General features: G+C 49.6%; 1 protein-coding gene across 1 annotated transcript in view; it reads left to right on the top strand.

Annotated features, from left to right (window-relative positions):
* Window positions 1–24,828, top strand: part of TEKT5 (tektin 5) — a 38,491-nt gene that overhangs the window by 8,151 nt on the left and 5,512 nt on the right. Inside the window, exons 4-5 of the mRNA XM_057695772.1 lie at window positions 863–1,006; window positions 4,824–5,046. Coding sequence (XP_057551755.1) covers window positions 863–1,006; window positions 4,824–5,046 — 367 coding nt within the window. The remainder of the gene's footprint in view (window positions 1–862; window positions 1,007–4,823; window positions 5,047–24,828) is intronic.

Raw genomic sequence — 24,828 nt, 5'->3', positions numbered from 1 at the left:
TGGCTTCTCTGCTTTTGTACATAGGGTATCCTCAGCTTGGAATCCTCATTCTCCCAACCCAACTTGGTCCATAGTATCTACTCCTGTCGTTATGAAAACCCAGCTCAGACACCTCCCCAGGAAGCCTTCCCTGACTACCCCTCACCCTGAGTTAATGGCTTACTCCTCTGTGTAACTGTATATCCCTTTCAAACCTGCACTGTTGCCCTTTTCATTCTTTCTTTATTTTCTACTGTATTTATTTCCACAAATTTGTGAGCAACTTGAAGGTAGTGACTGAGTCTTGTTCATGTCTTTTCCCTCTGTGCCTGGCATAGGGTCAGATACAATGATTTGTGAACCGATTTCAATTGAAACCTGGCTTTGTCTAAAGTATGAAATCGTATCTTCTATCTTAGGTCAGCAGACTATAGCTGGAGGGCCAGATCTGGTCTGTGTGAATAAAGTTTTATTGGAACACAGCCATGACCATTCATTTACACATTATGATAGTTTTTCTATGTAGTTGAGCAGTTGCAACAGAGACCATATGACCCACAAAACCTAAAATATGTAGTATTTGACCCTTTACAGTAAATGTCTGCTCACCTCTGTCCTAAGTAACAACAGGTCTGCTTGGATTGGGGGAGGGTGGGGGAGTGTGAGGAGGCCCTGGGTGTTTTAAGAGGGGCGTCAAGGTGGGAAGAGGGCTGGAATCTGCTGGGGGTGGACCGAGCACCCTCCTGGGGTCCAGAGAGACCGAGCACCCTCCTGGGGTCCAGAGACTTGGCTTCCAGCGGTGGCTCTGCGCCGACCTCCCCTGTGACCTCGGGTGAGGGACTCTGGTGGGTGCACAGTCCAGGGCACGTCCTTGCCCCCACAGGGATAACCGGGATGCTCAGCACGCCCTGGAGAGGGACCTCGAGGACAAAAACTCAGCCGAGTTCATCGACGAGAAGTGCCTTAACCTACGGAACACGTCAGACTGCATCAGCTTCTTCCACGACGTGGAGAAAATTGATGGCACGTAAGTACCCGGCTCTCGGTCCCCACCTGGCTGTGCCCCAGGGGAGCAGGGCTTTCTGGGTCCGATCCCGCTAGGGAACCGTAAAGGGGCATCGTGCACCAGTCAGGTGTGAGGCCGTGTGGTTGAATGGGGATCCTCGGTTGCAAGCCACAGAATCCGATCCTGGCTAACTTAAGATGGAATTTACCAGAAGGCTGTCGGGGAGCCGCAGGCTCCAGGGGAAGGCTAGAGGAGAGGTTCTGGCAGCCTGAAGGAGCCAGCGAGAGGGAGCTAATAGGCTTTGTTGTTGGAGCACCACTGTCTTTCCAAGCTTGCTCCACTTCACCCAAGATCCAAATTCCAGCAAGAGAGTGCGAGCTATTGGCTCGTGAGGGTCCCACAGCCTCTGCTGCTGGGACACCTGGATTAGCAGGTCCACCAAACAAATTCCAAAACAAAATGGCTGTAACCAGAAGGAGGAGGGATTCAAGCTTGGCTGGGAGAGCCAACTGATGCCCGCCTGTGCTGGTAGTGGCTTAAGAGTGGATTCTGGAGCTAGGCTGCCTGGCTTCAAGCCTAGCCTCCACATTAACCCTTGGGACAAAGGACTTACTGTCTCTGGGCCCCATCTCCTCATCTCTACCATTGGGATAAAAATAGTGGCCACCTCCCAGAGTTGCTGTGAGCATGTGAAGTGCTGGGCATAGAGCCTCGTGTTGGGGAATTGTCATGGCCAACATTTATTGAGTACTTGCCATGTGACCTCATGTTCTCGTCACAGCAGCTATGAGGGAGGTGCCCCCTGTCTGTCTGGCACTGCCGTGGGCACGTCCCAGCATCCCAGGATTGCATGCAGAACAAACGTGTGCTTTCCGCATCTGCAGTTCGAGGTGTGGGATAATGAGGGCTGGAGAGAGATGCTCTGGGGACACGCAGAGGGTGGGGTCTCTCTTGGTCCCTTTAAAAAAAAAATCTCTAGCACATAGAATTGTGCTTGGTACATAGTAGGTGTGCAATACATATTTGCTGAACGAAAGAATGAATGAAAGGGAGAAGCGAGGAAGAGGAGAGAAGGAGGGGAAGGTCTCCTTGGCCCACGCCAGGGTCGCTTTCTGGACTGTAGAAAATTTGTAGGTGTTGAAAGGCCCCTTGAGGGTTTCCTGCAATGACAGCTCCCGGGAACCCTTCTCTTTCTGATACGGTTGACTCCCCACGGCAAGGTGAGCAAGGCCTCTAGGGGGCCCAGTCTCCTCAGCCACAGGTCCCCCCCGGACAGGGAGTCTGAAAGTTTCCCTTCCCAAACATGACGCCCTGAAAGCTGGGCGGCCAGGCCGGCTGGCGGAGACTCTGATTTCCATGCCCGGGAAGGGTCTGCTATTTCAAGTCCTCCATCCAGCGACTCCAGCTGGAAAGCCAGAGCTGTCATTCGTGGTGACTGATTGCTTCCCAGATATGCTAGCTCAGGGCTTTATATGCGGGCTTTTCTTAATGCAGGGCCACATCTGGGTAGGTAACAGGACGTCTGGAGGCTCTGCGTGGCCATAGGTCTCGTTGCCATGGATTGGCCGCTGGTTGTGAGGATGAAGATGAGAGCTGATGCCTTTTACCTGCTGTTTGCTGTAGGCTGGGCACTGTGCTGAGCCCCTCCACTGCGTCTTATGAATAATAAACATTTATCAAGCGCTTACTACTGTCAGGTGTGATAGGGGTTTCACACTTAGTCAGTCAGCAACCCCAAGGGGAGGCACCATTTTTATCCCCATTTTACAAAGAGGGGATTAAGGCTCAGAGAGGTGCAGTGACTGGCCCAAGCTCACACAGCCAGTGGCTGAGTCGCAATCTGAACCGTCACTGGACACTGGGCCTGTGTTTTACCACAGCGCCTTCCTGCCTCCTCAGCAAAGCCTGCTGTGTCCTCTGTTTTTAGAGGACACGGCTCCAGAAATCACATCCTCCTACTGAGGCACGCCACCTGCGAGGAGACAGGCTGCCTTGGCAAATGCCCCCCAGGGAGAATGTGGTTACGTGGGTTATTTTCCCCGCGGAGCTCAGCTGTCTGCTCTAGAGGAGGGCTTAGCGCCTGCTGCCCTTGACATTGACAGTGTCCCATTGAGCAGTGGGAGGTGCCCTCAGAATCAATCTGTAGGTCACTCTCTGCTGTCCTTGGTGCCTCCTCCTTCCCTGATTGATGGTGAGTAGCTGTGTGACCTCAGAAAAGACACTTCACCTCTCTGAGCCCGAGGTCTTTGTTGGATGAAAGCTCTGGATCAGACTCAGTGCCCTGTCACATCTCTAGAAGCCCGAGACTTCTCCAGAAGCTTGATTTTAACTCCTGCAAAAGCCAGACAAAATACAGCATTTTGTATATTTTTAAAAATATTTCTATTCTCCATGCAATCTAAGTGTGCTTTAAAATGTCCTAAAAGAGACTTCTATTTCAGATGATTGAATCTCTTTTTTCCTACTGCCTGAGAATAAAAAATCTGCTTTATTTTAAGAACTGGAGACTTCCCGGCTAGAAAAGACCTTGAAAAGTTATCTAATCTGGTTTACCCGGGGACTGAAGTCAGCTCAAAGAAACATGTGTCTCTGTTTCTCAAAGGCTTCCAAGAGGAGAAAACGCCTGTACAATAGTTGGTTGCTTATAACATGGATTTACATACTTGGCCAGGAAGAACTTTCTGTTCCCTAAACTGAATGCTTTATGTGTCACCGCCTCCAAGAAGCCTTCCCAGTCTGCCCTTTTCCTAGTTTGCCCTTTCTAATGTAGCCTGAGCTCCATTTGTCCTCCCAGATCCGTTCTCTAGCTGCCCTGCTATGAGTCCTATAGAGTCTGCCCTCTTCAAACAGCCTTTCCCAGCTCTTTGCCATCTGGTTCCCAGTTGGGTTCAGCCAATAGGAGGGTCACCAGCAGGAGATGGAGGAGAAAGATATTGGGGATTTCTTCTCCATGGCTCCTCTTGCCTTTCACAACTGGGGTGGTGACAACTTTGTGCATTTGCTGATCTATCAGCACCTCAGCACTCTCCGAGTATAAATCCCATTTATCTCCTTTTACAACTGACTGTTACATAATGGCCCATTCCATTTGTCTCTCTTCCATCATCCTGCTTCTAAATTCCTTCACAGAACATAACACGGTGCGGAAACATCTTCTTTATTTATTGTCTATCTTCCCCACCCCACCCCATCCCCCCAGAAATTTATCACCACGAGGACAGGGATGTTGTCGGCTCTGTCCCACCTGGGATAGAACAAGACTTGGCATGTGGCAGGTGTTCAAAGAACATTTGTTGAATGAACAGGTCAGTGTGAGTAGCATGGCCACAGGCTCATCCCTGAGCTGAAGGAGCCCTGCAGCCAGCATCATGCCCGATGTTCCCTTCTTGGCCTGTCTCTGTGTTTTTGGTGGTGGTGGAGGGAGTGTTAGAGCAAAGAGCTCTTCCAGGGAATCTCTTCTCTCCTACAACTCACCAAGTGCCCTTTGGGGAAATCAGCTAGGCTGCCGTTGCCTCATCTGTAAATGAGGGGTTTGGATGAGCTCAGTGGCTCTCAACGGGGGGGCAGTTGTGCCCCCTCCCCCAAAGGACATTTGGTAATGTCTAGAGACATTTTTGATTGTCACAACTGGAGAAGCGTTACTATGGGCATCCAGTGGCTAGAGGCCAGGGATGCTGTTAAATATCCTATAGTGCATACGATAGCCCTCTCCCCAGAGAATTATCCTGACTCAAATGTCAGGAGTGCCAAGGTTGGGAAACCCTGGATTCAGAGACCCCCCAAGCCTGCCTCAGATCCCCGACTCTGCCTGGTAAATTTGCTCTCGTGCCTTTTGCAGGATCTCTGTGCCTGAGACGTGGGCCAAGTTCAGTAACGACAACATCAGGCACTCGCAGAACATGCGGGCCAACTCCATCCGGCTGCGGGAGGAGGCCCAGAACCTCTTCGATGTGTTGTCGGATCAGATGTGGAAGCAGTTTACGGACACCAACCTGGCCTTCAATGCCCGCATCGCCGAGGTGACGGACGTGAAGAATAAGCTGCAGACACAGCTGGCTAAGGTAAGCGAGATGCCCCTTGAGGACCATCGTCCACGCTGCTAGGCCCTCGCCTCCCGCCTGGGGGTCTCAGCAGCTTCTGGCCAAGCTGCTCACGCTGCTGCTGCTGCTGCTAAAATGGTCCCAGCATCCCATGGTCGATGAGCCCGTCCACCCAGAAGGGGGCAGAGGCTGTGAGCTTCCTAGGGGGGATTCGAGCATCTTGGGGGTAAATCTTCCTTGCTCACTGGATGATGGAGCTTAGAGCTTGGCCTGGCTGTCATAGCAGCACCCAAAGAAGTTGCCAGTGGCCCCCAGGGCCCTTTTCTCCATCTGAGGACATGTGGCCGAGCGTAACCAGTGAGGGTGGGGTCAGTATTGGAGCCCCTGGAAACTGGTCTGAATGGACCTTATCTGCCCACATCAGCATCTTTAGAAATGTAACCTCTTGACTTTCAAAGGCTTCAAGAGCATCAGGGCCCCCTGTGGAGGGGTGAGGTGCTTTTTGAATTTGAGGAGCAGGAGGGACAGCCTAATCCTGCCACCGTCTCCGGCTGCTCCCACACCGATATGCCCTTTTCCTGCTCCTGTATGTGAACGTGTCATGCTGTTTCCTACCCCTGGGGGAGTCCTCTCTGCGTGGAATTTATCCTCTCTGCTCAATTTAGAGCACCTACTGGGTGCAGATGCTGTGCTAGGGACAATGAAAACAGAAGCCACACAAACAGTCCCCTGGTCCCTGTCCTCAGGGGGTTTATATTCTGGTTGGGGAGCAGTGGTGGCTACAAAATTTATACGCAGGAAGGACTTAGGGAGGACAGTCTGGTTGGAAGAGGGTGGGGAGATGAAACGAGCCTTGAATCTGAACTTGCAAAAGAGTACCACTGTTTATTGTATATATATTTGGGGAGGTTTAGTGGGCTTCAGGTTGGGTTTAATGGAAATTACAGCAGCAGTCTAAGCCCACTCACATAGGCCACCCTTTGGCCTGGGGTATGGAGGAAGCAGATAAAACAGAAGTTTCTCTAAAATAATTGCAAGGTTGTGATAAGTGTTAATGAGAGAAGAAGCAAGGAGAGTTGCCAGAGACTCTCCTGGGGTCCTTACACCAGGTAGGTAGACAGGCAGGTGACATTTACATCAAGAGCAGATGGATAGGGAGTTAGGCAGCCAGAGGATGGCGTTCAGGCGAGTGTCTCTGAGAGGATGCATGGGGGATGAGGTTGGAGGGAAGGGCAGGCTTAGGAGGTCATTTGGATTCTTTCTTCCTTCCTTCTTGCTCCCTCCCTCCCTTCCTTCTCTTTCCTTTCCTTCCTTCCTTCTTTCTTTCTTCCTTCTTTGAAAAATCATTCTATTATTGTGATAAAATATACATAACAAACTACTCATTGTTGTCTTAGTCCATGTGCGCTGCTGTAACAAAAATACCACAGACTAGGTGACTTACAAACAACAGAAATTTACTTCTCACACTTCTGAGGACTGGGAAGCCCAGGATCAAGGCACTGGGAGATGTGGTAACTGGTGAGAACCTGGTCCTTGGTTCATGGATGCTGCCCTCTCCCTGTGTCCACACCTGGCAGAGGGGTGTGGGAGCTCCCTGAGGTCTGTTTCACAAGGGCACTAGTCCCACTCATCAGCCTGCTGCTGACCTAATCACCTCCCACAAACCTCCCCCCACCCCAATACTGTCACAGTGGGGACTAGGTGTCAACATCCAAATTTGGGAGGGACACAGACATTCAGTCTGTAGCAACCATTATTAAGTGTATAGATTTGTTGTGTTACATATCTCCACATGTGGTGCAAACGTCACTACCATCCAGCTCTAGAACATTTTTCATCTTCCCAAAGTGAAAAGAACCCTGTGTTTAAACTTCATACCCATTCAACAAGAGCCCCCCCCCCCCCCCATTTTCCTCTCCCCTGGAAACGACCAATTCTACTTTCTGGCTCTATGAATTGACTAGGTACCTCACGTAAGTGGAATGGTATGCTATTTGTCCTTTTGTGTCTGTCTTATTTCACTTAGCACAGTGTCTTTAAGGTTCATCCATGTTGTAGACTGCATCAGAATGTCCTTCCTTTGTAAGGCTGAACGATCTTCCCTGGATGTATATACCTTCCCTGGATGTATATACCGTGTATCCATTCATCCCTTGGTGAAGGCTTGGATCTCTTGTGAAAGTGTTTTCTTTTAATGAGGCATTTCCTATGGTGGATCAAATACAGTTCATTGTCAAGTTTTCGTGCATGAGTCTGAGGCCTGGAGGTGACTTGGGAAGGCTCTTTCAGTGGGACTTGGTGGCTGATTTCTCATCCGTGAAACAGGGAGTAAATTCCTACTTGATGACAATAGTGTGTGAATTAGTGAGTTGATCTCTGCGGAGCTCTTAGAACATGCTTGGTACGCAGTAAACACTCAATAAAAGGTAACTGTGAGTATTGATATTATTAGTGATAGAGAGAAAAAGGATCTTTTGGGTGGGGGTGGGGAGCAAAGCCTTTCCCTTTCCACGTCTCTCCAGGGAAGTTTTCAGTTATTATTTACAGCTTCATCACTGCTGATCAGAGAGTTTGGGGCACCACGTGGATTTTTATTAATAGTCATTATTTAATCACCAGCTGCTTTACAAATAAGCCAGCACTCATTTGAAATACACCAGACCCCACCATGACATGACGGACATTTGACTTGTCTTCTGGTTGGTGACCATCTGGTTGGTGTTTCTAAGATAATAAAGGAAAGAGTTGATGTAATAAAAGCAAATATATAACAGTCATTTCAGCTTTCAATAGTTTGCTTGAGCTGGTGGATTTGAAATCCTCTCCTTAAAATTTCAACTGTTGAGCTTGGCCTGATTCCTCTTGGCAAGAGGCATTTCTGGAAAATTCTAAGGCCCCCATCCTTACCTGTGCTGCAAAGCAGTTATTGCCCAGGTGGTCATAGGAATCCACTTTGAAAGGCCAGGTCTTCACAGTTCCGCATGCAGACTTTGAACACTCCAGCGGTTTAGGGCTGTGTAGACACCCTTAGCTCTTCACCACGGTCCTGGGTTTCCATTCCCAAGGCCACATCCCAAGTCTTGTAACTTGTCCTGGGTCCTCACACTTTGGGGACCTGGGGTGTAGCCCAGTCATATTGACCGCTGCTTAAAGAAGGGCTGGTGACCTCTTTGGACTGAAGCGTTTGATGGCCACAGCATGGGTTGCTCCTGAGAGCCAGGGGCCCTGTTGGGGGCGGGGTTGGGGCATATCTCCAGATAAGGATAAGTCCCCTGCATCCCAGTCCAAGGTGCCTTTTAGAGGGATACTTAATGTGGGAGGAGAGATGCAAAGACCTGGGGGGAGGAGGCATGGGGACAGGGACACTGCTGTAGCACAGTGCTTATTCTACAGTTATGTGACCAAGGCCCCAGAAGGGGAAATGACGGTAGGTGTGTTACACGGGTACAGTGTTAATATCATCGAACCACACAGCAAGAAAGTTATTCCTCCTTCAATCTTTTTTCAGTCCCTGTGGTGCTCTCAAGAGAAACGTCTTGATCGGATGCTAGACTGACTTCCTCACCTCTTTAACCCCTCCTGATCTTCCCTTTTAAACAAGAGTGCCGACCTCAGGCTGAGAGCTCTGGGCAGGGAGCTGTATCCAGCCAGGGTTTAAATTACGTGGTTTTACTTTCATCTCGTTCATGCATTTTTATGGTTATTTCCATTATGGCATACGATGCTGATTTTCCATTGATAATAGTGATATAATGTTTTATTTTTAAACAAATGCATTTAAGGTTTTTTTTTTTTTTAAAGCAATTGATTTGAAAAGATTGCTAATCATGTTACAAGTGGTGTGAGGGGATGCGGCCGTAATTGTGAGGATGGTGGGTGAAAGCCTGGCTCTTGGAGAACAGCAGGGTAGACCTGTGTGTCTCAAATATGACGCTGTGTGCAGGAATCACCCATGTTACCTGAGGATTTCATCGAAATGCAGGTTCTGACTGAGCAGGTCTGAGCTTGGGCCTGAGAATCTGCATGTTGAACAGCCTCAGGGAGTTGCCAGGACTGCCGGTGGGAGGTAAGGTAGCGTGTAGGTTGCAGGGAGAGTTGACTTTAACAAAGAAGCTGTCTCCTTCTCTTCTCTCCTTTTTCCTCCCTCTCTCTTGCAGACTCAAAGTATTAGGGGAACCAAATCCTTCCAAAAGGCAAGGCGCAGTCATCCAGCTCTAATCAGATTTTCTCTAATTGCGTTTTGCTTCCTAGCTTCCGAGCCAAACCCAACCATTCCTCCCTCGAGGGATCAGGCCCGCTCAGCCCATCACACAAATCTTCCCCGACTTACGCAGATGCAAACACCCCTCTGGGATTTCTGCTGCCCCTCCCTGATGTGTGCCCTTGAATCAAAATCTCATTTTTCCGTCTTGGTTGTTAATGTGGTCGGAGCAAATGACGTTAGGAGCCGGTGAGGATAAGCCAGCAGTGCAGCCTCGACTGGGTTGTCAGAGAGATGAGTCGGATTTCTCTGCTTCCTCTCAACGGCACCCCCCTCACCCCCCAAGCTGTAGGCTTTCTTGTAGCAAACTGGAGGAGCCAACTTCCACCCTGGGAACTTTTATGCTCCTGCCTCCTCTACCTGGAGCTCCCTCCCCCCTCTCAGTTGCCGGCTTTCACTTCCAGATGCTTCTAGATGCTTCCAGAAGCTTCCAGGGGCTCAGTCCCAAATCTTGGCGTCCACCTGGATGCCTCTGTTTCTCTCCCATCTCTTATCCCCTCCATCACCAAATCCTGTTGGTTCTACTTTCAGAATCTCATCACTCCCCACGCCCTCCTCTGCTTCCGCCCTGACCCAGGCCTCCATCTTCTCTTGTCTGGACCATTGCTGTGTTCTCTGAGGTGCTCTGTTTGCTTTTGATACGGCCAACTGTTTAGCTGGAAGCTCATTGAGAGGACATTCGATCCTTGAATAGGCCGACTAGATTTACAGAGAGAAAAAGTTCAATTGCTTTAGACTTTTCAGAAAACCTTGAGAGTTTAGCTGGAGAATGCGGGTGACAGGCTCTCTCTGCCAGTGTCCCTGGGTCACCATCTTCACCTTGGCCAGGCCTGTTCGCATCATTGCTGTCGCGGGAATTTCTCAGCACCCTTCGCCTTTGCAACTGCCGCGCCTCCCGAAATGCATGGTGCTCGGTGAAGTCTAAGTAAACTCAGAGTTTTTAAATCAGGGGATAAACACTTGCAGTCCAGGGGTTAAATGTGGCCCACAAATTATTTGGCCCCTCGCATTTTTCTTTTCACAGCTCTAGTTTTACTTGGCACACAATTAACTCTACGTATTTCATTCAAGTGTAGAATCTGAGAAGCTTTGGCATATACAGGTCGTGAAGCCGCCACCTCAGTCAAGGTAATGAACATATGAAAAGCTGTCCTCATGTCCTCTGTCATCTCTTCCTCCTGTCCCTCCCTCCCTCATTGCCAACACAGCCACGGATGTGCTGTCACCACAGATTAGTTTGTGGTTTCTAGAATAATTACAGAAAAGGCACCACACCCCGTGCACTCTTTTCTCATTAATCTTCTTTCATTCAGCATAGTTGAGATTCCTAGTTTGTTCCTTCTTATTTCCATGTCTTGCGTGTCTTGCATGGATACTGTGTTGTGCGCATACACCCCTGGCATGTACCCTTCCCATACCACAACTTGTTTATCCACTCACTTGTTGATGGACATTAGGGTTGTTTCTGGTTTGGGGCTGTTACAAATAAAGCTGCTGTGAACATTCATATACACACCTTCCTATGCATTCTCAGGTTTTTTTTTTTTTTAATATATTTTGGTAAAAAGTGGAGATTTTATGTAAAAGTTCAGATTTCTAGAATCTCTGGAAATATGGGTGGTTCTAGCAAGTCTGAGCCCGCTTTCCTACAGGGGAGCAGCGGGCCGGCGTTGAGTGGCCAGTGCCCCTCGCTGGACAGGGCCCGGGCTCTCTGATTGGCCTCAGTCCCCAGTGACCTCCCTCGTGGCCCCCTTTGCTCATTTGCGTCACCTGCCTGGTCCTGGCAGGCTTGTGCCTCGCGCATCGGAGGAAATTCAGGAAAGCAGCCGGGCCTGGGAAGGATTATAGAGAACACAGAGGGGCTCTGAGTTTTGCCTTTGCGAGGTTTTGCTTTTACTCTGAAGTTTCTTTAGGGCTTCGACTTCCAAGTCATTAATACCAGCAGAACCGCTCCTCCCCCCGGAGGCAGCGCCAGGGCAAGAGGGCGCGGTGTCTGCCGGGTGAGGGCCCGCAGTTGCCATCTGAGGGCCCCAGTGCCTGCTGCCAGCACCTCTGTTTGTCCAGCAAGGCCTGGAACCCGTCGTGGAGGGGGAAATGCTTTTGTGCTTCGCAAGCAGCCGGATCCCTTCCAGCACCAGTGCCCACAGCCAAGCTCCTGACGCCTCGTTTCTAAAACCGAACCAGCCCAGGGGAGGTGGAGCAGGCCTGCCAGCCTCTGGTGGGGAGGGGCTGGGCCAGGCCTTAAACACCATCGCATCCTAGTGAGAAAATTCTCATTTCCAGTTCCTTCCATCAATCCTTCCAATGATGTCGAGGAACAAGGCTTGATGTGACATTCATCTGTCTTTGCCATCTCTCTTTTGTTTGGAATCTCCCTTTCCAGACAGGCCTCGAGCCCCAGGCTGCACTGAACCTTTGAAAGAGAGCAGGACTTAGAATTAAGGGCTTTTCTTTCCATCTTCTCTACTGTGATGATACCTCCATCAATGGCAAGGGGTACTTGTTTTCCAGGTGTGGCAATAATGTAAAGGTGCCATTTCGAATACATTTGTTCAAGGCTGAAAAGGGAGTTGATTTGAAGAAATAGATTAAATAATTGTTCAGATGTACGTGGGTATGTGGGTATATGGGTGTGGCAAGGTAACACGCAGGAAAAGCCTGTGTGCCGTAGGTTCTCTCTGCCTGAAGCTCACCTTAGTGAGCTCACCTCTTAGTACCAAGAGAAGCTCACCTCTTAGTACCAAGAGGAATCAAAGGTTCGCTGGTGTCATGTGGGCTCAGGTCTCACCACTGTACTTGGGAGATGTGTACCTGGGGACACCCAGTAGAGGGGTCCACAAGAGCTCAGATATGGGTGGCTTTGAGGGCTATGCCAAATGGCAGGATGATGGGGGGGTTGGATACTGTGTCACCAGTTATCTGTTCATGGTGACACTGTGCCAAATGAGAGAGGAGTTGCTGGAATCAGGAAAACAGAGCCAAGGTCCAGAGCTGGGAAAGGAGCCAACAAATGCAGGAAGTTGGAGGGACCAGACAGCAGAGGGGGCAGAAAATGAGCATGGGTCAGCATGGCCCAGGTAGGAGCTGAGGACAGTGCAAGTGAGGTTGTTTTGAGCACACTTAGTGACCCACTGATACTCAAGGAAGCTATTACTGCACTCTGCAGCTGGTATTAGCCAATCATATGCTTTGACTGGAAGCCCTGGGTGGGGCAATCACTGGGATTGGTTACTGCTGAGACAAGGAGGATATAAGATGCAGCCTGGCTGAGGCAGAGGGTTGCCTTGGCACCTCCTGGGTGTGGGTGTGTTCCAGCAGTCTCCTAGTTTCTTCCAAGTTGTGACTTGTCAGCCTTTGGGTCCTCAGCTTCTTGCCTGCTTGGGACCTGCTGCCCAGCTTCACCTACACTCCTGGCTTTCACGTCTGCTTGCCTCATGCTGGTCCAGATTCCTCTTCCATCTTGACACTCTCCTCTCACATGTGAGCCCCACAGTGCAGTGCAGATGGCTGGGTTCAGTTCTGGCTCTAGCACTTCCTTGCTATGTGACCACAGTCAGGCTGCCCCACCTCTCTGTGCCTCAGTTTCCCCTTCTGTGAAATGGGAGCAATAATGGTTGGTAAATATTTGCTCTGAGAATAAGAGCATCCACGCTGGTCACCTTATAAATGTTCAATGACTATTAACTATAAAAATGCTAAAAAGAAAACAAAACAAAAAAACCAAAACCCCCAAACCCAAAATCCTGTGGTCTGATTTATAACCTGCTGATGGGGAGGGACAAGCAAGGTAAGTAGTATGGCCTCTGAAAACAAAAGACCAGGGTTGAATTTGGTAAAGTAACTCTGATTCTCGGTTTCCTGATCTCTGAGAAAAGAATAATCCTGCGAGGATTAAAAGAAAAGGTACAGCTAAGCCCTCACACATTGGCATCACCCCCATCTCTAGGGATTCTGATTTAATTGGTTGGGGTGTGGCCTGGGCATCCAACCTTTTAAACTCCCAGCCAAGGCTGAGAACTAAAGGTTCAGAGTTCAGACCAGTAGTTCTCAAGGTGTGGTTCCTGGACCAGTAGCATCAGCATTACCTGGGAACTCGTTAGAAGTAAGTGCATATTCTCAGAGCCCATCCTGGATCTTCTGAATCAGAAACGCTGGGGTCCAGCTATCCGAATTTTAACCAGTCCTCCAGATGTGCCTCCCAGGTGTAAACACGCAACAGATATTTGTTAATTCCCTCCCTCTTCCCTCCCTCCCTGAGAGGTATTTACTAAGCACATCTTGCGTGCTAGACTCTGAGCTAGGAGCTGGGGGTATAGTGATCCTTGTCCTCAGGGGGCTTATGCTCTAGCGGGAGAGACAAATTTAAAAATAAAATAATGTTTTAAAAAAATAAAAAAAACATTAAGAAGAAGACCCTCAAGGGCCTGAGCTAGGGGGATTCCCATGAACTTTCCTAGGCTCATACAAGTGCTCTCTCTAGCATGAAGACCCCACCCCTCAGGGACTTTCCAGACCCCTCCAGGACTTCCAGGACACCTGACCCCAGATGGCCTCTGAGCAGCTGATACTTGTACTGGCCTGGCATCGTCTGGAGGCAGCTGGCTGCCTCTGGACCGAAACAACTGTGAGCAGGGTTGACTCAACATCTCCCCACCAGAGGAGTACTCTTCACCCGGGCTGGATTTACTCCCCAGTGGCATTTGCCAACGTCTGGAGACGTTTTGGTTGCTGCAGCTTGCAGGGGACAGGGTGCTACTAACAGGGAGATGGTGGGTGGAGCCCAAGGATGCTGCTAAACACTGCAGTGCACGAGGCAGCCTCCCACAACAAAGAAGTCGTGGCCCCAAATGTCAAGAGTGCCGAGTTTGAGACTCCTCGCTCTGGCGCTTTCCTGCTCTGCATTTCTGGCCAGGTCCCTCTGGAGCCTCCTCAACTAGTTCTTGCCCCTGGGCTTGGCTGCACTTGAAAATCTTCCACCATTTGGCCAGAAAAGGATTCCAAGCTGCCTTCTCCCTTCCTAAGCTGGGGAAGCTGCACTGAGCCCGGCATCTCCTTGGAAACCCCTTGGCTTCATGCAATTTGGAAAACAATAAATTTGCAAGGTTGCACAAAGCGTCCGGAAGCCCAGCGCCGGCTGGAACTGCTAAATCTGTTTTTTCCCTCCACATCAAAAAGAATTTCCCAGCCCCAGAAGCTTTCTCTGCTGTCACAAGACACAGGCAGATAGTTTTACATGGCCACCAACTCTGCCAATCTCATCCCCCCTTTCAAAGCCTTTGGGTGGATTCCTATTCCAGCCAGGAATATCAGCAACTTTTCCACTGAGCCGAGGTTGGTTTTGTCTGAGGCAGACCTGGCAAGTGCCTTTCACACCCCATTCAGGGGCAGAGACCATTTCCAGCTTGGACCTCACCCTTTCCCCACGCTGAGGACTGGGGCTTGCCCTCAGCTGGTCCCCTACCAGGTCTGAGGGTGGGTGATCATGGTCTAGTTTGTCATCCTATTGCAAGTAGAGGGAGAAAAAAAAAATCACCATCTCCACAAAAGACATTACTCCATGAAGCCAGAGTTCTAAATGCTTTTCTCACATTAACTCATCTTCCCTCCTACAACCCCATGAAGAAAGGATTACTATTAGCCCCATTTTACAGATGAGGAAACTGAGGACAAATGTTTCCCTAAAGCTCCCACCCCACTCACCACAGCTAGTAAGTGGCAGAGCCAGGGTTTGAATCCAGGTGTTCTCCTCCGGAGTTCATTCTTTAAGTGACTGTGAACATCTCCCCCACTCCAACCACCACAGCCTAAAAACAACAGCAATAATAATAACCGCTGGATCAGTGGCCCTCCAATGGGGCAATTTTATACCCTGGGGACATCTGACAATGTCTGGAGACATTTTTAGTTGTTACAACTTGGCAGGGGGTGCTACTAGCATCTAGTGGGTAGAGAACAGAGATGCAGCTAAACATCCTACAGTGCATAGGACAGCCCCACGACAGAGAATAACCCAGCCCCAAATGTCAGTAGTGCCAAGGCTGAGAAGCCTTGGTCTCCTGGCATTAAGGTTTAACTTAAAAAAAAGAAAGGATAAAAGGTAGAAGATAGGTAGCTGGATGGATACATGAATCGATATGTGGATACGTGGATGGATACATGGATGGATGGATGGATGGGACACATGGATACATGGATGGATATGTGGATGAATGATGGATGGATGAATGGATGGATAGATACTTGGATACATGGATGAATACATGGATGAATATGTGGATATATGATGGATGGATAGAAAGTACTGAAGTCTGTAGAGTGCTTGTTAGGTGCTAGCCACTGTGCTAAACATGGGGTACCTAAATCAGTCCTTGCAGTCACCCTCTGAAGTAGATACTGTTATTATTTCACAGCGTTTATGTATTTTCCCCATTATACAGATGGGGAAACTGAGGTTCAGAGCAGTTTGGCCATTTGCCAAGGCCACATGCTCAGCAGTGTGCTGCTGGCATTTGAACACAGGCTGGAGACGCCTCCTGATTTTTAGGGGCTGGCCCCTCCTCCCTCGGCACACTTCAGCCATTTCCAGTGCCCCCCATTTTGCTACCTGTATCCTCGTTCCTTTTGTGTCTCTCCATCCTGCCTTGGTGTGGGCCCTCCTGTCTCTCGGTTCCCCACTGGCCATCTGCTCCCCGCCTTTGTCCCCTCTGTCCACCCTCCAAATGGCAGCTGGAGAGATTTGCCTCAAACTACAAACCCAATCATGTCCTCCTGCTTTAAAACTTTAATGTGCATGTGATCACCTAAACTGCATGGTGCCTTGGCAGGTGTGGGGCGGGGCCTGAGAGTCTGCATTTCTGACAAGCGCTCAGAGTCCGGTGATGCTGGTAGCCAGGAGCTGGAGGAACTATTCTCTGAAGGTGGGAAACCTCGGAGGAGCAGCAGCCTGTGTGATGGGCCACCTAGTGGGATCAGGACTTCCTCTGTGATGGGCCACAGTGGGGGTCTCAAACTACCAGCCCCAGGGCCAAACCTGCCCCCTTTCTGTTTTTGTAAATAAAGTTTTATTGGAACACAGATTCCCCCCTACATTTACGTATTGTCCGGGGCTACTTTTGCATTGCAGTGGCCAAGTTGAGTAGTTGTGACAGAAACCACATGGCTCCTAAAGCCTAAAATATCTACCACCCAGACCTTTACAGAAAAATGTGTCCACTGTCTACAGCATCTTCAAGATGCTCCAGAAGACTGTGTTTTAGGACTCCCTGCCTTTTGAAAGGTGTTGACTTGAAGACTTAAAAACAAAATCACACACACACATACACGCACACACACACGTGTACACACACACACACACACACACGTACAGCTAACAGCTCTCAGGCTGGATCTCAGAGGAAATGGCTCCAGGCACGTGGGGGTGATGGGTGATGGATTAGAGCATGTACGTGGTCCAGGAGCACTTATGGTGCCCTAGCCAGTGAGGAGGACAGGCTTCGAGTCCTCATTTGCTGGATAAGGAATTCGGGGCCCCGCACAGCCCAGGGCTCTGAGTGGGGTATGAGTTCCACAGCTGGTTTGTGTTAGGGCTTGGATAGGAACCCAATCTCCTGATGTCCCGCCCAGGACTCTTACCTCCAAGACACCCTGCATGGAGGCCCCTGTGGCTGAGAATCTGCCTGGAGCTGAGGGTGGGGGGATTGTTAACAGAAAGCTCTTTGGTTCTCCAAGGCAGCGGGTGGGGGATGTGGCCCACCTTCCGCCTGGAGCTGACTCCCTCTCTGAGCTGCATTCCAGAGGCTGAGAGGATGCTCATCCTCCACTGTGCAGGGGACCCCTGCCTTGACCCCCGAAGCCCAAATAAGTGGGTTGATGGAGGTTGACCCTGAGCTCTGGACTGGAGGTCTTAGGGGATTGAAGTTGCCTGCAAAGACAAATTCTGTCAAATGAATCTGAGTTTCCTGTTGTCTGACATTAAAAAGAAAAAAATACCAACGATCCCAAAGGAAAAATCTCCTAACAGACTGAACATTGCAGGATGGGAGTTGGGGGTAGGGTGGGGAGGCAGGACAGCCCCAAGACATATGCCAGGCACTGGCCAAAGCACTGCATGCACATTATCTCATTTAATCCACACAGCAACCTGGTGGATGTGTTGTTATTATCCTGCTGGCTTTACAGACAAGAGAACAAGTGCCCTGCACAGTGTCTGGCTCCGTAGAAGGGGCTACTGAGTGAAGGAGCTCAGTAGATGTTGACTACATGATTGTATGAAGCACAGAGAGGTTAAGTGACCTGTTGAAGTTCACACAGCAGGGAAAGCAGGAGCTGAAATTTGAACCTAGATCTTTGTGACCGTGGAGGGACTCAGTGAGCTGAAGTGACCTGCCCTCCCCACTCTCACGCATAGCACGTGGAAGGCTTAGAACTGCCCTTTCCCTAGTCTCACAACCTTGACCGGCAGGCAGCCTGCAGCACACAGGGCACAGAGCTAGACCCTGGGGAGGGGAGTGAGGTGACCCTTCCACTCACACCCCCTCCTTCCCAACTGAGTTCCAGCTTTGGGCCAAGGCTGCTGAGACTCCTCCCATGGGGTGACCCTCTGGGCCAATCCCACAGCGGCTTGCCCAGCTGCTCGGGTGAGCCAGGCTGTGCCCTGCCCCAGGAGCCGCTTTCCCCCTGCGTCTTCGGCTTTGTCGGAGCAGAAAGGTGAACATCCCTGTGGACTCTGGGGAAGGAGGCTTCTGGGGCTCAGGGCAGCCCTCCTCCAGCTTAGGGACTGGGGAGAGAGGAAGAGAGGCAAGGAGGGAAAGAGAGCACTAAATGGCCAAGAAAGGATAGGGGACGGGGCAGGATGACTTCCTCGTGGCACTTTCCAGGGCGTGTTTGTGGGGGAAACACACACACACACGCACGTGCGCACACACACAGGTACATGCTTGCTTTGGGAAGAGCAGGATCAATGCTTTTCAAATTACTGCAAATGAGTGTGTGTCAGCAGTGTGTGGGCCTGCAGCGAAGGTGTTTACACACTTGCTAAGGTTTCCGAGAGCTCCTTCTCCCAGGCCTGGCACTAATGGCCTCACCTCCACTCTGTAGAGTGGGAATGGCTATGATCCCCATTTTACTAGAAAGGCTCAGAGAGCCCAGGACATTTGCCTAAGGTCACCCAGCTTGGATGTGCTGGCACTGGGGTTTGGAGAGACTCAGGCCATCTAGTGCCAACACCTGTGCTCTCTTCTTAACCAAACACCCATGGTGTGTATTGGTCCATCTAGGGAGGAAGTGTTCATTACGCACCTACTCATTGGTCCATATATGCAAAGCCCTTAGTAAGATGCCTGGCACGCGGTAAGCACTATTCTGTGTTAGATGACATTGCTGTTGTTGTTATTATTATTATTATTGCTGTGTGCCAGGCGTTGATTGGTTTGGGCACTGGGGATTCAGCAGTGAGCAAAACAAAAATCCCTCCCCATATGGATTTTACTCTGGTGGGGGGAGATGAACATTAATGAGTAAAACACAGTATGTCAGAAGCTGTGAGGACTACAGAGAAAATAAAGCAGGATTTGGACAGTCGGGAGTGCTGGCCAGTTTGGGTTGTTTGTTTGTTGGTTGGTTGGTTTTTTTGGCCACACCACGTGGCTTGTGGGATCTCAGTTCCCTGACTAGGGATTGAATCCGAGCCCTTGGCAATGAAAGCATGGAGTCCTAACCAGTGGATAGCCAGGGAATTCCTGGGGGTTATAAGTTTAAAGGAAAAGATCAGGGAAGGCCTTCTGGGCATTTTAGCCACAACCGGAAGGGAGTAAGGGGACAAGCCATGTGGATACCTGGGGAAGGAGCATCCCAGGCAGAGGGGATAGTCCGTGCAAAGGCCCTGTGGTGGGAGCATGCTGGGTGTGATGTGGAGGCATGAGATACACCACCTCTGGGGGCAGGTAGGTGGGTGAGTGGGTGGGTGAGTAGGCGGGTGAGTGTCAAATACCTCCACCTCCCTGCCCTGCAGAGACTCACTGTGTGTGCACACCTGCATATAACAGGCACCTTGGGTCTGAGGGATTCCGAGCTGCAGAGCATGCACAAACTTGCCCAGGCCTTCCCACCTTGGAAGGCTGCTTGTGCCCTGAGCTGCCTGCCTGCCTGGAGAGGGGTCTGGATTGCCTCAGTAGCCATGGTGGGACAAGGGTTCAGTTCTGGGCCTAGGGCTTGGAGCACCATGGTTTCAGATTGCTGACATCAGATTTCCCCCAGAAACCTGAAAACCCTGTGATGAGGCCATGACCCCTTCCTTAGGCCCCTTCCTGGAAACCCAAGCCCCTGGCGAACAGATCACCCACATGTACCTCTCCAAAAATATCTTCTCCCTAGGGATGAAATTACTCCCTTGACCCCACTAGGGATTTCTTGCCAAGACAGACAGCTTTGATTTGCAACTCCAAGTCCTTAACTGGAGTCCGTAATCCATCTCCTTCCCTCTGAGACTTATTAATGTTTGCACATCTCTGTATCACCTGCACCAATGGTTCTTTTTTTTTTAATTAATTAATTAATTTTTGGCTGTATTGGGTGTTCATTGCTTTGTGTGGGCTTTCTCTAGTTGCAGTGAGCAGGGGCTACTCTTCATTGTGATGCATGGGCTTCTCATTGCAGTGGCTTCTTTTGTTGTGGAGCATGGGCTCTAGGCGCATGGGCTTCTGTAGTTGTGGCACGCAGGCTCAGTAGTTGTGGCTCACAGGCTTAGTTGCTCTGCGGCATGCAGGATCTTCCCAGACCAGGGCTCGAACGCATGTCCCCTGCATTGGCAGGCGGATTCATAACAATTGCGCCACCACAGAAGTCCCAGCACCAATGGTGCTTGACTCTGGCTATACCTTTAGGGAGCTCCTAAAACATACTAACACCTGGGCTGCACCCCAGGCCAATGAAATTTGAACTTTGGGCAGGGGGCAGGCATCCACAGTTCTAAAAACTCTCCAGGTAACTCTCATGGGCAAACAAATTTAAGAATTAATACCCTTTACTATTAGATAGCATTTTGCCTTTAATTGAATTTCTATCTTAAAAAAAAACTAAAAAAGTGATTCTAAAAGGAAACCTTAGATCTGGTAGGATTGTGGGGATTTTTTTCCCTTTTGACCCCGGTGAAGAGACATGAGTTTATCATACCCCTCGGTTCCTGGTACATGTGTTTGTACAAAGTCTTTGTTTCTTTGTTTATCCTCTTTTATCCCCACACTTGTGGTCACTCCCTTTCTCCTATAGGTGACTTTCCCATAGATGGCCGTTTGAGTGAATGAATGAATGGATGCGTGAACGAACATGACCTCTTTAACTGAATAAATATGGACCTGTTGATTTACATGTGTTCTTAAAAGTGTAGATGGCCATTGTAAGTGCATGGCTTTTTAATTTTCTCAGAAGGGATTGCGTAAAGGAGCTCATTCTGTTTCCTGGTTTCCTCACCTTGTATTGTTTTAAAGACCCACCCGTGTTCCTATGTGAGGTTAATCCTCTCCATCTATTGGCTGCCAAAATCCTCCACCTGGGCATTTACTGTTTTGTTGTTGTTGTTCTTAGTTTGTTTGTTTGTCTGTTTGTTTGTTTTAATGTGTGCATCTCTGTGGTCACGGGCACCCAGGTGCTGCCAGCTCACTCAACCTCCTTGACACGTATGTCCCCTAGTGGTTTCCTAGTGGTCCTGGGCTTCTGCATTATATGCAGGAGTGGACGTGCTGGGATGTGTGGCTTATCCTCTTAGACTTGGGGCTCTTCTCCTGGGGGACATCATGGAATTTGGGGTCTAGGGACCAGGCTGTCCTGGAGTTCAGAGCTCAGTGTTGGCACCCTAGTTTCCTCCTGAGCATAAAGGTAAGGTTATTCTGCCTCCAGCTCTTGCCTCTGGTCAGTCCATGTGGTCTCTGCCTTCTGGCTCTTGGGGTCACATTCCTCAAACTTCTGGAGGCTGTCACTGCCCCCAGGGCTTCTGGAGGTGCACAGACTGGCAGGACAGGGGTGGCATCAGGGCTGCCCCCAAGACAGAGTGTGTGTGTGTGTGTGTGTGTGTGTGTGTGTGTTTCTCCCTTCCAATGAAGAGGACCCTGGCTGTGAGTAACAGATGCTGGACAGGAGGTTTCGGGGAACCTTTTTAGCAGACTATAGACATGCCTGGGCAGATGTGCCTTGGGTGTGAGTCATCAGTGGGTTCTAGAGCAGCCAATTCTGGAAAACCCCTACTGTTCTGGAAAACCCACAGACAGGCCTGCCTAAGAAATGCCAGCGGGGCACAGGGGTGGGGTGGGGTGTGGCATGTTCCAGCCGGCCCCCAACACCACCAGAAGCCAGCCCCAAGGGGGAGGTGGGGGGCAGGGGGCTTCACAGTGGCCCCTGCCACTTAGACTCATCCATCCACTATCACCGCCCGCTGAGCAGCTCCCTCTCAGTTCTCTCACCTGCTGGATCTAGGTGCCTGGAGAACACACAGCATGATATGGGGTTTCCCAAATTCAGTCACTCCTGGGCTGCCTTCCTGATTTTACCCCCGTGGCACCTGAGCTGTTATTTACTTTACATTTCTGTTTCAATCAAGTCGTTTAAAATGTATTTATATTACTTCTATAGATGAAAAACCAACAACACTTGCCAGAAGTAGAGGGTAGCTAGAAAGATCCTTATAACGAAAGCAGAGCAGGCTTGTTAAAATGTAACTGGAGCCTGTTGCCTGCAGAAGTCTCTGGATTCCCCAGCTGCTCTTTGTCCATCAGGGGAGATGAGCAGGTGTTAGGAGGCCGTGCTCAGGACAGGCTGGCCCCGCGCTCCTGGGAGTGGTCCGCAGGTTTGAAAAGTAATTAGTTAGTTTTAGTTCTCCAGGAGCTCCCGTCTGCTGTGTTGCTGTGTCCCTGCCCCTGTGCTGTGCTCACGCGAGATTTCCCGGAAAACTGAAATGTATTGGATGCCTCTTATGTGGTGGCATCTCCTGCTGATGTCCTGCACACTAAAGGCATCCAATCTGTGTTTTTAACAGAGAGGAAGGAACTTGAACTTCTGTGATGGTCGCAGCTAGAGCAAGGGCTTGTGGGTGCTTAATTATTATTCCTGAAAAGGGCAAAGGAACAGGCAAATAAGCCACCAGAATGTAACTCCACAAAGACGGGTTTTTCTGCCTGTTCTGTGCACTGCTGTGTCCACTGCCTGGAACAGTGCTTAGCACCCGTAGGTACCGAGTCAACAGTTAAGTCAACAAGCGAATCAATGAATTTGTAAATTAGTGAGTGAACGAAGAAAGGATTGAACATGTGAATGAATGTCAGCCCTTTCCCTAGACTCCAGAGATAGGCCTTTTCATCATTAAAAGTCTACAAATAATAAACGCTGCAGAGGGTGTGGAGGAAACGGAACCCTCCTACACTGTTGGTGGGAATGTAAATTGGTGCAGCCACTATGGAGAACAGTATACAGGTTCCTTAAAAAACTAAAAATAGACTTACTATATGATCTAGCAATCCCACTCCTGGGCTTATATCTGGAGAGAAGTCTAATTCAAAAAGATACATATAGGGGCTTCCTAGGTGGCGCAGTGCTTGAGAATCCGCCTGCCAGTGCAGGGGACACGGGTTCGATCCCTGCTCCTGGAAGATCCCACACGCCTTGGAGCAACTAGGCCCGTGCGCCACAACTGTTGAGCCTGCACTTTAGAGCCCGTGAGCCACAGCTATTGAGCCCGTGTGCTGCAACTGCTGAAGCCCACGCACCTAGAGCCCGTGCTCCGCAACAAGAGAAGACACGGCACTGAGGAGCCCGTGCACCGGAACGAAGAGTAGCCCCCACTCACCTCAACTAAAAAAAAAGAAAGCCCGCGCACAGCAAAAAAGACCCAACACAGCCAATAAAATAAATAAATAAATTTATAAAAAAAAAAAGATACATATACCCTTATGTTCATAGAAGCAGTATTCACAATAGCCAACACAGGGAAAGAACCTAAGTGTCCATCGACAGATGGATAAAGAAGATGTGGTATATATATATAATGGAATACTACTCAGCCACAAAAAAGAATGAAATAATGCCACTTGCAGCAACATGGATGGACCTAGAGATGAGCATATTAAGTGAAGTAAGTGAGAAAGACAAATATCATATGATATCACTTATATGAGGACTCTATGATACAAATGAATTTATTTACAAAACTAACTCACAGATAGAGAAAACAAACCTATGCTTACCAAAGGGGAAAGGGCGTGGGGGAGGGATAAATTAGGCATCTGGGATTAGCAGATACAAGCTACTCTTACAAAATAAGCAACAAGGACCTCCTATATAGCACGGGGAACTCTATTCGATATCCTGTAGTAAATCATAACGGAAAAGAATGTGAAAAAGAACATATGTAACTGCATCACTTTGCTGCACACCTGAAACTAACACAACACTGTAAATCAACTATACTTCCATAAAATTGTTTTTGAAAAGAGGCCTTTTGTAACAACTCAGGCCCCCAGCTGGGGTCCAGAGGGGCTGGGCACCACCAGCAGCCCAGCCCTCAGTAATGGCCCCCTCACTGCACCCCAGCAGTAGGCACCCCCCAAAAGGGCCACCTAGATGGTAGATCGGGGTGCTGTTTCCACGCAGGGCAGTGTGGTGCCAGGGAGCATTTTTCCCGTTTAGAAGGCTCAGTTTTCTTCTACAGTACGCTGGGGTGGTGCTTTCTGAGGTCTGCATATCTGCATACCTAAAGGGCAAGGCTTCAAAGAGACATGGTCCCCTACTCACTGGAGTGTTTACCTTCCCACATGCCAGACACAGAACATTTTTATGGGATAGTGTTTAACCAGCGTGTGGCTGGCATCACTCCTGTCTGGGTAGCTCACTGAGGACCAGGTGAGGGGGCCAGCCTTCCTCCTCTGTGGGTTTTGAAAGAGGCCGTGCAGTGCCCCGGCCCTCAGATAACTCTGCCTCCACCTCAACCCCAGTAGGAAAAGGGCAACCTTTTGTTCTCTTGAAGTAGCAAATGCTCTCTCTGTAGGCCTTTTCTCTTAAGGTAATAGGGAAGCCAGGGCTTTAATTCTTTGGAAAAAAATTGTCTTTTAAGCAATTTCTTGTTGCCCATAGACTATGGGCCCAACCGAGCTCAAATAGTCATCCCAGGACCTGTTATGCTTTGTGAATATTTCATAGCTCATGGCAAAGAGAAAAACAACATGATTGTAAAGCCCTTGAAGGTGAGAACGGGGTCTTAGACTTGCCGTCCCCACACCATTCAGGAGCGCGGGCATAGTCACGTGTAAGCAGTGCTCCCCATATTAAAATCTGAGATGGACGGGACTGTATAACTTTCAGGGCACACTGTTCCCACACTTCAGTGTGTGTAAGGACCATTAGGGAGCTAGCTAAAATCTAGACTTCTGGATCCCACTGTGATTCATTCATTCATTCAGTGAATGAATGTTTATTGAGCTCCTACTATGAGTAGCGTTGCCAGATTTAGCAAATAAAAATGCAGAATGTCCAGTTACACTTGAATTTCAGATCCACAA

This window comes from Hippopotamus amphibius, chromosome 9 (assembly GCF_030028045.1).
Source record: "Hippopotamus amphibius kiboko isolate mHipAmp2 chromosome 9, mHipAmp2.hap2, whole genome shotgun sequence".
Taxonomy (NCBI): Eukaryota; Metazoa; Chordata; class Mammalia; order Artiodactyla; family Hippopotamidae; genus Hippopotamus; species Hippopotamus amphibius.
The sequence above is the reverse complement of the archived record's forward strand: the minus strand, read 5'-3'. Positions and strand labels throughout refer to the sequence as shown.